The sequence below is a fragment of the Nymphaea colorata genome, chromosome 14 (genome assembly GCF_008831285.2).
Source record: "Nymphaea colorata isolate Beijing-Zhang1983 chromosome 14, ASM883128v2, whole genome shotgun sequence".
In the NCBI taxonomy this organism is placed as follows: Eukaryota; Viridiplantae; Streptophyta; class Magnoliopsida; order Nymphaeales; family Nymphaeaceae; genus Nymphaea; species Nymphaea colorata.
Window position 1 is genome coordinate 5645060 of NC_045151.1, and position 14524 is coordinate 5659583.

The 14524-nt window shown below is 40.0% G+C and overlaps 1 protein-coding gene across 1 annotated transcript in view; it reads left to right on the forward strand.

The window, feature by feature from the left end:
* Positions 1–1062: 1062 nt before the first annotated feature.
* LOC116267554 (ABC transporter C family member 2-like) overlaps positions 1063–14524 on the forward strand; it is a 93359-nt gene continuing 79897 nt past the window's right edge. Inside the window, exons 1-8 of the mRNA XM_031649346.2 lie at positions 1063–1606; positions 3074–3252; positions 5904–5943; positions 7792–7948; positions 8084–8198; positions 8277–8357; positions 8818–8842; positions 9469–9525. Coding sequence (XP_031505206.1) covers positions 1274–1606; positions 3074–3252; positions 5904–5943; positions 7792–7948; positions 8084–8198; positions 8277–8357; positions 8818–8842; positions 9469–9525 — 987 coding nt within the window. The 5' untranslated portion in view covers positions 1063–1273. The remainder of the gene's footprint in view (positions 1607–3073; positions 3253–5903; positions 5944–7791; positions 7949–8083; positions 8199–8276; positions 8358–8817; positions 8843–9468; positions 9526–14524) is intronic.

Consider the following 14524-nt stretch of genomic DNA (forward strand, 5'->3'; position numbering starts at 1 on the left):
TGAAAAAGTTGTCCACTAAAATTAAATGCTAACTCAATTAAGTTAGCTGCTTTCTTTTGAAATAAAGAAGAAAATAATGAAGATGGTCCATCTTAGATGGATCATTGAATGGAAGAGGGTCTGTCCAGCTAGGCACAGTCCCCCAAAGGAAACACCTTTTCATTGAGATATTCGTGACAAATCAATCTGTACAACCAATTCACTTGGCCCCCAAGCTAAAGGGACCAAGTTCCAAATGAGTTCTTCAATTTTGAGACCTACACCATGTGAGCCCGGACCTACTCCTGCTCCTCATTAAGTAATTTTCCCAAACTCAAACTCGACACCAGAAAATTCTATTGGTCCCCATCGAGTTGGCCCTGTCGTTTGCTGTCCAAACTAGCAGCCTTTCTGCACGTCGCTACAGCAGCTTAAAGGTGCTCACCAAAACTGCAGCTACTTGCTGCCCCCGATCCCACAGCGGCCCAAAGCTGCTCGCCATCTCCCATTTAGTAGCCTTGCCGCTCCCCACTGGCGAACTAGCTACACATGCTGCAGCCACCTGTGCTTCTCCCAATTTACAAAATAAACAGAACATAAATCAAACATAAAAAAAAAAAACAGACAACAAACAAAACAAACACCAGACAAAATTAACTCGATGATATGTTCTGAAAACCATACAACAATGGACAAAAAATACCCGAACCAACACGATAGAGGCGTGAAAGACGTGTTGTCCAGTTCGTTTTATCCAGTAACATAATTATCAAACCACCTCTAAGATGCTTGCTGCCAAAGGCGCCAAAAGTGAGTCGATTATACGTCAGCTAGCACTCGAACAACAGCGAACATAATAATCACGCAAACAAGAGCAGGGGGTCGACAGATCCTACGGTCAATGTGCTAACAGGCTTCGTCACATCGTATTATATGCGGGCTGAAGGATAAATGGACTTTTCCGCGACGACTTATCACCATATTGCTTGCTTTCCCACTTTTGGGGTCATTGAGGGTAGGTAAATTGGTCATTGTCGAAAATGAATAAGGGGCGGCTACGTCGGACGATGACAATTGGAGCAGCCTCATCCATCCATTACTACCTCTTGACCCTAAATTGTTGATTTAATTCTGCATCCTGCCTAATGGATGCGTAGAAATGATTCCATTCGGTTGTCCTTTCGTTTTATGAGGAGCGGGCGAGAGACTGGGAATAAAAGTGCCAGGGAATCAGCGGTAGTCGGTGGCGAAGGAGCTGAGAGGATTTTCAGTTGCTCTGTGAATCTGTGACAGAATGGGTTTCAAGCCTTTGGATTGGTACTGCAGGCCTGTGGCCAACGGTGTGTGGACGAAGGACTTGGAGAACGCCTTTGGTGCTTACACTCCATGTGGTGTTGACACCTTGGTGTTGTGTATCTCCCATTTGGCGATGATGGGCGTATGCATCGGCAGGGTTTGGAGGCTGAGCAAGGACAGGAGCTTGAAGAGGTATCGACTGAGGTCCCCGTACTACAATTATACGCTGAGCGCTTTGGCTGCTTATGCTGCTGCTGAGCCTCTCTACAGATTGGTCATGGGCTTGTCCATCATGAATCTTGACGGACAGACATCTTTTGCTCCTTTTGAGGTGCACACACACACTCTATCTCTTTCTCTCTCTCTTTTTCTGTGTGTGTGTAGGGTTATTTTCTCCTAATAATATCCTTTATTTTACACGAGTCAGCGTTTGAACGACATGAAAACTGGGTTCCCAGTTTTCAAAAAAAATCAGGATGTACGGGGACAGTGATTAACCAGGCCCATCCAGGTAAGAACAGTGTTTCGAATGTGTCACCCAAACATAAACCATGTTTCAGGAACTCTTTAAGAAATGGCCTTCACTAAACTAAGTTTTCATAAATTTTGCTTTTGGGGGTGTCATCCAAACGCACCCTTAGGTTTGAGGAGATGGCATTAATGGTCCAAATACCCTTCCGCTTTTATCTGACCCCATCTCCATGTTTTAATTATGGGAACAATACACGTTGTATCTCAATTGCAGGTGTCATCCACGTCCTTCTCACAGGGCAAACTAACATGTTCATCTACAGAAGCAAAAAAACACGAGAATTTAGGAAGCAATCCTTTTTCCATTTATTTATGACATTTTACACGCTCATAGACATACACATAGTGCGTTTTTCTGTGTTTCTGCGTTCAACGATTTCCTAGAAAATCTTGAGAGGACCATGGGATTTATCATGTCAAAGTGTTGCGGAAACGAGCTTGAGAAGATGAGTTCTGTTGAATATTTACTTCAAACTAAAAGGACAATCTAATGATTTTAGTATTCATAAATAACAAGTGATTTTTCTTAAATTTTTATCTTATAATCAAATCAGGTTGATCAAAATGCTATTGTTACGATTTTTGTGAAGATAATATCATCAAAAGACCAAGATTGACCTTCCAAGAGATTGAATTAGTAAAAAAGTCAACAGCAGGAAAACATCAGTTTTAGGAAAGCTCACTAAGTAAATAAACTTAAACTCATTCAGGCAACTGAAACAGATACTAGTATTGGGAGTGCTGAAGGTCAGAGTATTAGAAGTTGTGCATATTGATATGCTACCTTGTCTACCTTCATTTAACAGCAAAAAAGGGGTTGTGGAACGTGCCAGCATTTTTATGACTGTTTGGTGCAATTGTACAGGCTAGACAAAGCAGGTTCATTGCAAAACTTTATTGGGCTGCATACCTTTTCTCCATTGAGTGCACATAAAGTCGTCAAACTTTTTACCTTCTTAATATTGCTTTAGAGGCGAAAAGAGTTTGTGTGGTGATTAAAGCGAAACGAACATCAAAACGAGGAGTTGATGTTGACTTATTAGTTTGTAACAAGGTCTATTTGTAATCTGAAACTGAGAATACTTAAAATTATGAGTTACTTATAAACTAATACTGCTAATGGCACATAAAATTTCAGCAGTGCAATGAGAAATTTATTGGGGACACTATCATATTTCATGGCAGATAATTTTCTAGAAGTAATGCCTTGCTTCCAACAAAGAAACCTTGTGGGGTTGTCATCATATTTCTTTGCTGTTATTTCCAGGTGGTTTCCCTGCTTGTTGAGGCTTTTTCTTGGTGCTGTATGCTGGCTATGCTTGTTATTGAAACCAAAATCTACATTTGTGAGCTTCGCTGGTATGTTCGCTTCGGGGTTCTCTATGTGTTGGTCGGAGATGTTGTGATGTTCAACCTTCTTGTTCCACTCAGAGGATATGTTAGCAAGTAAGATCCTAGTATTATTGTAGTTTCAATTATTTTATATCTTCTGTGTCTCCGAAATGTGTTGCTAACTCGAGCAAAAGTTTAATAATGGCTTTTGCAAGTAGGTTGCTGTCATGGCTTTTGCAAGTAGGCTGCTTTGATGAAAGTGAATTGGCAGTGCTTTTACAAATTATACAAGAAATTTAAATCTTTCATGTAGATTATCACTCTTTTTCTGACTGGTATTTGCTAAAAGACTTATGATGAGTGTTTTCTTGTTGTTAAAGCTTGATTTATCATTATGCACTTCAGCTGCTGTTGAAATGAACTTGTCATATATATATATATCATAGTCACAAATCTCATGTTCCGCAAGGTTTCTAGTGATCCTTTTTTTAGGATGTTAATATTTGGGGAAAATATCAGGAAGGTCAGAAGTTTTAAAACATAAACAGATAAAGAAAAATGGACCGAGGAGGCATGGGGAAAAAGGTTGGTGGGGGGGGCTTTGGCCCTGTAAAAAAAAAAAATAAAAATAAAAAAGTAAACAAAATAAGTAGGTTAGTCTTTTGAAAATAACAGAAGCAAAGTGGAAAAATATGAGGGGACTTTTACCGAAGAGCTGGAACAATATTGGGAATGCCTCAAGGTAGCATCATGACATCTTGATTTTGTTGATGTTTTGAAAATTGTGATGTTTTACAAACATTACTTAGAGTGGCTTCAAAATTGCAATGATCTTTTAATATTTTCAAAATATCAGAGATATGTGTAGCTAAGTTATGTATCTGTTAGGGGTGCACATATACATGTATTTACCATTTCAGTGATCAACTCGGACCAAGCTTTTCAGATTGATTGTTCTGTTTGTGTCAATGTTATCAGATGCTATCAACACCTCCTGGTGTAGCCTAGTTAAGTCGGTGTGGATGACATGCTTTTGGAAATGAGATGCTTTTTAGTCCAAGTACAGTAAACATTTTTCAACCATATAACGTTTCTATAATCCATGAGAATCATGGTACTATTTTTCAAAGCAGCCTAAATTTAATAGCTAGCCGTGGTGAAATTGATCCTGTCTCTCTTTGTTTGCTCAAAATTAATACTTTTAAACTTTGACTTGCTTTCTGGAAAAGCAAATTTGTTGACAACTCGGAAAGCATATTTTTTTAAATAGCAATCATGTGGCCTTTATACTATCACACCTTGAGAACCTTAGGTTAGATATGATCACAAACTCATATTCTTGCATCTGTTTGACAAGCATGTGAGTGCCATCTTGTTTTATCCAAAAATATCTATTATCATAAAAAGATGTAGTGATTAGCAAGTTCTAGGTACTTTCAGTATTATGGATATGCCATGGATTTCTGTACTTCTTGTTTTAGGGAGAATAACAAAAAGACTTAATGAAATCAATCCATCACCATCTTGCCGATTTCTGCTGTTTTTTTTTTTTTTATTTTAATATATTTACTTAATTATATTTGTAATATCTAAAATCTAACTTTTCTAAAATATGGAACACTTTTGTCATTATGTTATTCTTTTCATGTCGAGATAATCCAGGTATAATATATCTTGTTGTATTATCGAAAATCTAACTTTTCCAAAATATTGAACATTTTGGTATTAAGTTGTTCTTTTCATGTCTTGGTAATCCAGGTGTAATATGTCTTGTTGTCGGGACTAAACGTTCTTGCTACAAGCATGTATCAGGTACTTTGATTAGATATGATCATGAGGAATGACCTTCCAAGCCACGAGCCAAGATGGGTTCCTAGGCCATTGTACTTTCACCATTTGACTTTCTTGTATGGTTGACAAACTGTCAAGCAGAAGTATGTATAAATCATAGAGCTGAAAGTGGAAGCTTCAATATGGTATTAATAAAACAAGTAAAAGACAATTCACCAGTTAGCTGCTTGTGCTTGGAGGGTTTAAGGCTGAAAGGTTTTCCTTTTTGTTCTAATACGACAAAAAGATAAATCAAGTGTCCTAGGGAAATAACTGAGGCTGCAAAAACTACTGTTCAATGTAGGACAATATTTTAAAGAGTATATTGAGAGATAAATCGATCATCAATGGACAGAGGAAGCAATGCACCAATATATTCTAAGAAAAAGAGTGTTCTTAGACATTGTGTTTATCCTCAACTAATTTAAAACAAAAATGGGTCTTTGATTAATTTTAAACCCATTTCAGCTGAAACAAGTATAACAGAACAAGTTGATAATAATGAATAAAAGAAGAATGCTGACCACATTGAAGGATGTAGACATCATATCAGCATCTAACATTACCATGAAGGTGATTAGAGTGTGATTCTGGTATATGAACCTATTACAACATAAAATGTCACAGGAATGCCTTCAACTATATTGTCAGCCAGGGTGTGAAAAATCCACGTCACATCATCACGCTTTGTTTTCAAATGTTTTTTATACTTAATCTAAGATATTTATAACTTTTTTTGGCTCACTAATTAGGCCACCATTTTGCCTAGCCTATATCTACATATGGAGGAACTTTTGCTGAATTATGTTCTATACTTGAATTTGATTTAATTCAAATTTCATTCTGGTGGCTTGTCATTTGAGATTTTCTGATCTTAAAGCTTAAATAGCCTTTTATTAAATATCAGCTGTTGACCACTCAGAATCTCTTTGCAGCCTTGCATTCTCCTTGTACTGCAGTGAAGTTGTATGCCAGGTATACCAAATGGCAAAATCTACTTTCTTTGTTTATTTATTAGATGAGAGACATGCTTGTTGGCTTCCTATGTCTGTATCAATTTTTATCTTGCTGTCCCGAGGCTGCCAAAACCTTAAAAAGATAAGCAACAAAAGACTGAGCCTTCACAGTATGATGACAGGCCAGATAAATCCCTAACTCTCTAATGTAGAGTCCATCAAACAAAAGAAACATAATCACTATGATATCATGATACACATGTGCTGTCACATAAACAATCATTATAGTCCCTTACAATTAGAGAGGTGCCTACCTGTGACCAAGGCAACAACTGAAGAACGCAAAATGCACAAACGGCGCTAATGAACAGAGCGACACTGCAAGATGCTGTCGCAGGGAACCAACATGGAACACAACAGCAAGGACCAACTGACGCTGAGGAGCAAGAGGCGACGACAGAGTAGCAACAACAGAGAGCTCCGTGACAGATGAGCACCACCAAACGAAGGCAAACAGCAAGGGAGGCCTCAGGCGACAGCAACGGAGCACAGAGTGGCGGGCGATGGTGGCGCTGGGCGATGGATGACGCTAGGCGCTGGCAGATGCTGAGCGAGGGCAGAGGCGATAGCGTCGCGCGAAGGAGAACGTCAAGCGTGAGCTGGGTAGCGATGTTGAGCTGTAGCCAGAAACTAGCATCAAAGAGCAGCCGGAATCGGCGGCAATAGTGTCACAGAGACGCAGACAAGGGCATCGGCAACAGCAGAAGCGGCGACAACAGCAGGAGGCGGCTGGAACAGGTGTGGTAGAGGTTCCTTCAGCGACAGCAGCGGAGGAGCTTCACGGTAGACTCCACCGAGTATTGACGACGGCAGGAGAACTCACAGTAGACTCCACCGGAACTTCATGGTGGCAAAGAGGGGTGACGGTGCAATCCTTCCTCCAACTCGAACACGGTGAAAAGAATCAGAACCAACCTGGCTCTGATACCATGTAGAAACAGTAAAAGCGAGAAGAACAACAGATGTAACGTGGAAAACCCCTCGACTAGAGGGTAAAAACCACGGGTGAGGAGGACTGGTGCCCACTAGCAACCAGACACTCTCTCTCCTAGAATTTCATTCATACTGAAAAGAGAGATTATAGGGGTTTAAATAGAACCCAACAACAATACAAAGCGGATCGGGTCCAGGTCCAGATCCAGACCCGAAACAACCAGACCTGTCAACAGTACTAACACTTTGATTTTTTCTCCTTTAATGTTGGCACTATCTCCTATACTTTGGATTTATGCATGGGCTTCAATTATGGCTTCCATCCATCTATACACGGTAACTTGGATGGTTCAACATTGGTTTATCTATCCTTGTTTCTTCTTCTTGTTATTCATTAATTGCAACCAACAACTTGGGAAACTGGTCTAAACTGAAGCATCAGATTCAGACTGAAAAAATTAATTTTGGAGGCCTTGAGCTACTAGGATTGCTCTGAAGCGGGAGCAGATATTTTTGGAAAATTTTTGAGCATATTCCACACAATTGATGGCATCGAAAATTCTATCAAATTAGTATTCATCACCTAAAACATACATTTTTGCAAGCTGTTGCACTGCACTAAATTCGTATGTTGCTCCACCATGCTAAGGCATGTCAATTCAATTATTTTTTACAGGAATAACTACATCATTGAGTATGTTATAATTGTTCTTAATTCTAAATTTAGCTTCTCCTGACTACAAAATTTTCGATGAGTGGATCTGCATTCAAAATGTATTTTTGATTGGCAGCTTTGTCTGATGCAATTAAGTGATAGGTCCTTGTGCAGGCTTTTGATAGTTTTGGTATTCATACAGTTTTATATTGCATGCAGCTACTATATGGGATTTTATTGCTTGTATATGTCCCAAATTTGGACCCATACTTGGGCTATGCTGTGGTTCAGTCGGAGGTTCCTACTTCAACAGAATATGAAGAACTGCCGGGAGGCGAACAGATCTGCCCAGAAAGACATGTTAATATAATCTCCAGTAAGTAATAGTTGTCCATAGATAGATCAAAGATGTAAAAATTTAATCCAATTTTGTGCTTGGTGTCTGTTAAATTAGTTCGTTAGCTTTGTCGGACTCATATAACCAAGTTCACTAATTGCATGAATGGCTAAGAAATATATTTCAGATGGATGTCTCCTCTCATGCAACTGGGCTATAAAAAGCCCATCACTGAGAAGGATGTTTGGAAACTGGATTCATGGGATCAAACTGAGGTGTTATATAACAAGTATGTATTTATGGGGATTCCTTTTGGCAATTTTTTCATTTCTAGTTGGTTTGTCTTAATTTACTTTTCCTTTTCTAGTTTCCATCGGTCTTGGCTTGAAGAAACAGTTACACCAAAACCGTGGTTGTTGAGGGCACTGCATCGTTGTCTTGGTGCAAGGTATCATCTGATGTTTCAGCAAACTGCTTAATTAAGATCCCAGATAGGGATGCAAAATGGTTGGGTTTAGGTTGTATCCAGGCCATACCAAGTCCTACCTAATCTGGTTTGCATGTGCTGTCCTTTGAAACTGAATTCAAGTCTGCTAAATTAAGATCTTATATTTCCATGCAAATGGATTAGATTCTAGTCAAATTTCACTTCCAAAGTTGGATCCAGAAGAGCATATTGAATCTGAAATCTCTTAGTAACCAGATCTCTTTTCCACCATGCCCTTGGCATCCCTAATTTGAGTTATTCCCTTCTATGCTTTGTAGGATGCAGAATGCCTAAACTCTTGAAAGAATCATCGTAAAAAATTCTTTTTGCATGTTTTCTCATACATTATTGTGCTGCTGTTGCCTTCCTTCTGTCTCAATCTGTCTTTAACATTTTTCATTGTTTCTATTGTTATATGCAGATTTTGGTTGGGAGGGGTTTTCAAGGTGAGAAAATCCCTGTTTAGGTTCACTATTTACCACTTTTTATTTGACAAATAAGCTGGAGCAAATAACTGTCAGTGTTGATGTTGTGCATCTTTTTCTATTTGACACTTGAAAACACTGCAAATGTACATTTGAACCTAGAATCTTATTTTATACGTAAAAATCTTGTTCAATATGGGGCCAGTTAAGTCCATCTCTAGAAGCAAATCTTCTCTATGTGTTGGCTTTGGACTTTATGATTCATTGAATAGCTTCAGATTAGCCTCCGATGTTTTTCTCATAATCATAGTTTATTCATTACTTCTTTGGCAATTGCAATTCAAGGAAATTTCATAAAATGAAATCTGTGAAGTATGACCTGCTGTTATTGTCTTTTTGAGTGGGAAATTATGTAATTTTTATTTTTAATTAGGTTATTGGTTCATGTACTTTTATTTTGAGTTTTTAACTATCATTTTCTGGCTTAATGGGTTCGTGAAGCTTAGTACCTAGCTGTTGGGACTTGCCTTTATATGGGGTATATTTCATTTTCACAAAGAATTGTAGATGTAACTTAATAGGAACGTGTCTTATCTCTGTGGATCCACAGATAAATGTCCTCATCTGATTTTTATTGTCAAATGCAGATTGGTAATGATGCTTCACAGTTTGTAGGCCCCATTATTTTGAGCTCACTTCTGGAGGTTAGTTTATTTTACCTTATATGTCATGAGATACCATATTCAACAAATTAGCTGACTGTTTCTTCACTGTCCTGTTATTGTATTGATGTATGTGATGCAACAAATTTATTCAGAATGGACATGAGGGTTGCCGTGGCAAACAGATAACATGGTGGCTTTTCAAGATTTACCCCAATAATTCCACCCAGAAATCCAAATTCGACCAAGATCATTGTTAATTTGCCTACTCAACTCATGATATTTATTTTCGAATACACATTTGTGGGGTATCACAAGGTCTTTCTTTCATGATTGAAGCTATCTATAGATTATCATTTTTGTGAAATTACATTTGTCTCACGTCACATTATGAAAGTGCAATGGGCCTGCTAATTAATTCTACTCAAAAGGAGGATTCTGATGTGATTGAAAGCAATGGAGGTTGAAATCAGGGGTCATGTCTTCAGGTCTAAGATTGAATCTCATCCTTTGGATTGTAAAATCTGTACTTGCATCTGAAGGCAAAACTTGGGGAACCTCATGAACAATGGGGTTGAAAGTGGAATATAATTACATGCACTTGCTCAAATGCAAAAAGGTGAATTCACTCAAAAGAAGGGGTGCTGCTTCTGAATTCAAGAAAGCCCTAAAAGAAATTAATCTGTTTTCTTGACAGATGTTTCATGTTGTGTCAATGAAGGTCCTGTTTTTCTCACTAGTTGCAGCTGTCTTCCATGCTCAGATCCTGAGTTCTGTAACTATGGTGCAGATGGAGTCTGGCAAAGGAATGTTCAGATTTTTTGTTTTCTGTATGGATCATGATGTGTGAACAGCTGATTTGTATAGGATGGTATACCAGGATTAATAACTGCCCATGATTAGAGTCATGGATAAACTAGAACAGGTACAGATTCTTGCTAGAGAAAGTCGCAGGTGGAAGAAAGAATTCAGTATTGGCAGGATCACCTCTTTTTTTGCTAAAAGTAAAGTTCTAGTAGTTTCATAAAATGATGATGACGTTTCTTTCAGCATGCCTGTTTGGTGTAGTAGTATTGAAGTTTTAAAATATAGCTTTCCAAACATACCTCTTAGAGACCCCAAAACCATTGCTTTTAATGTGCGTTTGCAAGTGTCTGGCCAATATGATGTAGTTGGTCTGCCCTATTTTGGGGGCATTGGGGTTGGGGGAGGGGGGTTGTTTGTTGACAGTAAACTTTGATTTAGAATCTCTTTTTAATGTTTGAAGCCCGAACACACAAAAATGATGTACATAATTTGACTAAAAAATCCCCACATGGTAAAAGTTAAAGATAAAAACAAAGTATAGTTGCCTCCTATATAAGCTGCAATAGATGCTAATTACAAACCCTTGCCTTTTCTTTTTTATTGAAAAATATTGGTTTTGGCAATGGCATTTCAGCTGGCACTGATACCTAATATTATTGAAAGTGTTGAATATTGGAGGAAGAAGGGGACGAGAGAGAGAGAGAGAGAGAGAGAGAGAGAGAGAGAGAGGAAAACACTTTCTTGCTTATTCACGTGACCCTAATCTCATATTAAAAGAGATTAGGGTTGGCAACATAACAATTACAAAATCAGTCCACTAAATATAAGAAAATATTTAAAGAACTACTATTCAACTTTCTAATATTGCAGAAACACTCTTTAACACTCTCCCTCAAGTTGGAGCATAGATATCAATCATGCTCAGCTTGTTACAACCTCTCAGGAAATCGCCTATGGGAAGAGCCTTGCTGAACATATCAGCTGCCTGACCTTCAGAGGAGACATGAATAGTGCTAATAATTCCTTCCTGAACTAAATCCCGAATATAGTGGCAATCCACTTCAATATGTTTTGTCCTTTCATGAAAAATAGGATTGTTAGCAATATAGGTAGCCGCCTTGTTGTCACAATACATCTTCATTGGGAGATTCACTGAAACACCTAACTCTAAAAGTAATGATCTGACTCATGACATTTCAGCCGCAATTTGAGTCATAGCCCTATATTCCGACTCAACACTAGATCGAGCCACCACATTCTGCTTCTTGCTCCTCCAAGAAATAAGATTACCTCCCACAAAGACACAAAAACCTGTAGTAGACTTTATGTCATCTACATATCCTGCATAATCAGCATCACTATATGCTTCAATGTCAACACCTTCTCTCTTTTTGAACCATAACCCCTTTCTTGGGGCTGATTTTAGGTATCTGACAACCATTAGAGCAGCGTCCCAATGAACTTTCTTAGGTTTCCCCATGAATTGACTTAGTTTATTCACAGCGAAGCTGATGTCAGGGCGAGTGACAGTCAAATATAGCAGTTTTCCTATTAGAGATATGTAAGATTTAGAGTCAAAAAGCTCTGATTCATCATCATGTATATGAATGTGAGAGTTCATGGGGAGAGTTGCAGGTTTAGACCCCAATAAACCTGTTTCTTGCAGAAGATCCAAAGCATATTTTCTCTGAGATACCACAACTTCTTTACTACTACGGGCCACCTCAATACCAAGAAAATAACGGAGTTGTCCAAGGTCTTTTGTGACAAAGTGTTTCTGAAGAAACTCCTTTGTCTGAGCTATCTCTTGATCACTTTCCTCAGTGAGAACAATATCATCAACGTAAACAATTAATATCACTATACGAGATGTACCTTGCTTGATAAACAATGAATGATCAAATTGAGACCGACGAAAGCCACATTTAGAAAAGACCTCAGATAGCTTATGAAACCATGCACGAGGACTCTGTTTAAGCCCATAAATAGCCTTTTTTAATTTGCATACCTTGAAACACTCCCCTGGTCTCTTAAAACCAGGTGGTTGCTGTATATAGACAGTTTCAGAAAGATCTCCATATAGAAAAACATTTTTCACGTCCAGCTGAAATAAAGGCCATTGTCGCTGGACAACAAGAGATGTAATAAGTCGAATAGAGCCCAATCGAGCCACTGGTGAAAAGGTCTCAAATATAGTGGCAATCCACTTCAATGTGTTTAGTCCTCTCATGGAAGACAAGATTGTTAGCAATATACGTAGCTGCCTTGTTGTCACAATACATCTTCATTGGAAGATTCACTGAAACACCCAACTCTAAAAGTAGTGATCTAACCCACGACATTTCAGCCGCAGTTTGAGCCATAACCCTATATTCCGACTCAGCACTAGAACGAGCCACCACATTCTGCTTCTTGCTCCTCCAAGAAATAAGATTACCTCCTACAAAAACACAAAAACCTGTAGTAGACTTCCTGTCATCTACAGACCCTACATAATCAGCATCACTATATGCTTCGATGTCAATACATTCTCCATTTTTGAACCATTACCCCTTTCTCGGGGCTGATTTCAAGTATCTAACAATCATTAGAGCAGCATCCCAGTGAACCTTTCGGGGTTTTTCCATGAACTGTCTTAACTTATTCACAGCAAACCTAATGTCGGGGCGAGTGATAGTCAGATATAACAGTTTCCCTATCAGGAATCTGTAGGATCTAGAGTCAAAGGGCTCTAAGTCATCATCATGTATATGAATGCGGGGTTCATGGGAAGTGTGGCAGGTTTAGCCCCAAATAGTCCTGTTTCCTGCAGAAGATCAATAACATATTTCCTTTGAGACACTACAACTCCTTTATTACTACGAGCCACCTCAATACCAAGAAAATAATGGAGTTGTCCAAGGTCTTTAGTAACAAAGTGTTGCTGTAAAAACTCCTTTGTTTGAGCTATCTCTTGATCATTTTCCCCAGTAAGAACAATATCATCCACGTAGACAATCAATATCACCATCCCTGATGAGCCTCGCTTGATAAACAATGAGTGATCAAGTTGGGATCTGCGAAATCCACACTTAGATAACACTTCAGTAAGTTTCTAGAACCATGCACGAGGACTCTGTTTAAGTCCATAAATAGCCCTCTTTAATTTGCATACCTTGGAACACTCCCCCTGTCGCTCAAAACCAGATGGTTGCTGCATATAGACGGTTTAAGAAAGGTCTCCATACAGAAAGACATTTTTCACATCCAGCTAGAAGAGAGGCCACTCTCGCTGGACAACAAGAGATATAATTGTTGATAGATTGTGTGTTTCGGGTCCGGATCCATACCCGACCCGCCTTGTAGCCCGTTTTGGGCTCTACTTAAGTCATGTAACCCTAATCCTTAAGTGTTAATGATAATCTTAAGAGAGAGAGAGTCTGGCTGCTAGTGGGCACCAACTCCTCCTCATTCGTGGTTTTTTCTCCCTCGTGTTGAGGGTTTTCCACGTTACATCGTGATCATTGTTTCTCTTCGTCTTCTTCTTGTTCGTATTTCTACATGGTATCAGAGCCGTGAAGTTCGGCGTTTCTGGTTTGTCTTTTGCCTGTGTTGGAGGAGGATTCGCCCGGCACTGTTCATTGACTCGCCCGGCACTGTTCATCGTCTCGCCCGGCACTGTTCATCGCCCGTGCTCGACGCTCGTGCCCGAGCTTCACCCGACGCCTGTGCCCGACGCTCGTGCCCGAGCTCCGTCTGTCGCCCCGCCGCCGTCTCCGACCAGCGCCGCCCTGATCAGCGCCGCTCAGGATTCCGCCGTCTCCGCCTAGCGACGACCGGCCCAGCGACGCCCTGATCAGCGCCGTTCCTGTTCAGCCGCTTCCGCCCAGCGTCGGCCTGCCCAGCGACGCCCTGTCCAGCGGCGTTCCTCTCTGTCATCCGACGCATCGCCCACCGCCGCTCTGACTGGTTCTGGCGGTCTGCTTCCGCCGGTGCGCCGCTCTGCCTGGTTCCGGCGGTCTGTTTCCGCCCAGCGCCGCGCCGCTCTGCTCGTGTTTTTCTCCGGCGCTGCCTCTCTGTTGCTGTCTCTTCCGCCGTTGAGGTTTAGGCGTTCTCCGTTTTGTCCGTTGCCTGCTCTCTGCCTTTTTTGGTGTTGTTTTGTGCTGTTGCTCCCTGCTGCCCTTGCTGCCTACTGGGCTTCTCCCGTAGCTAGACTGGTCTGTGATTATGGCAGCCTCTTCCTCGTCAACCGTCA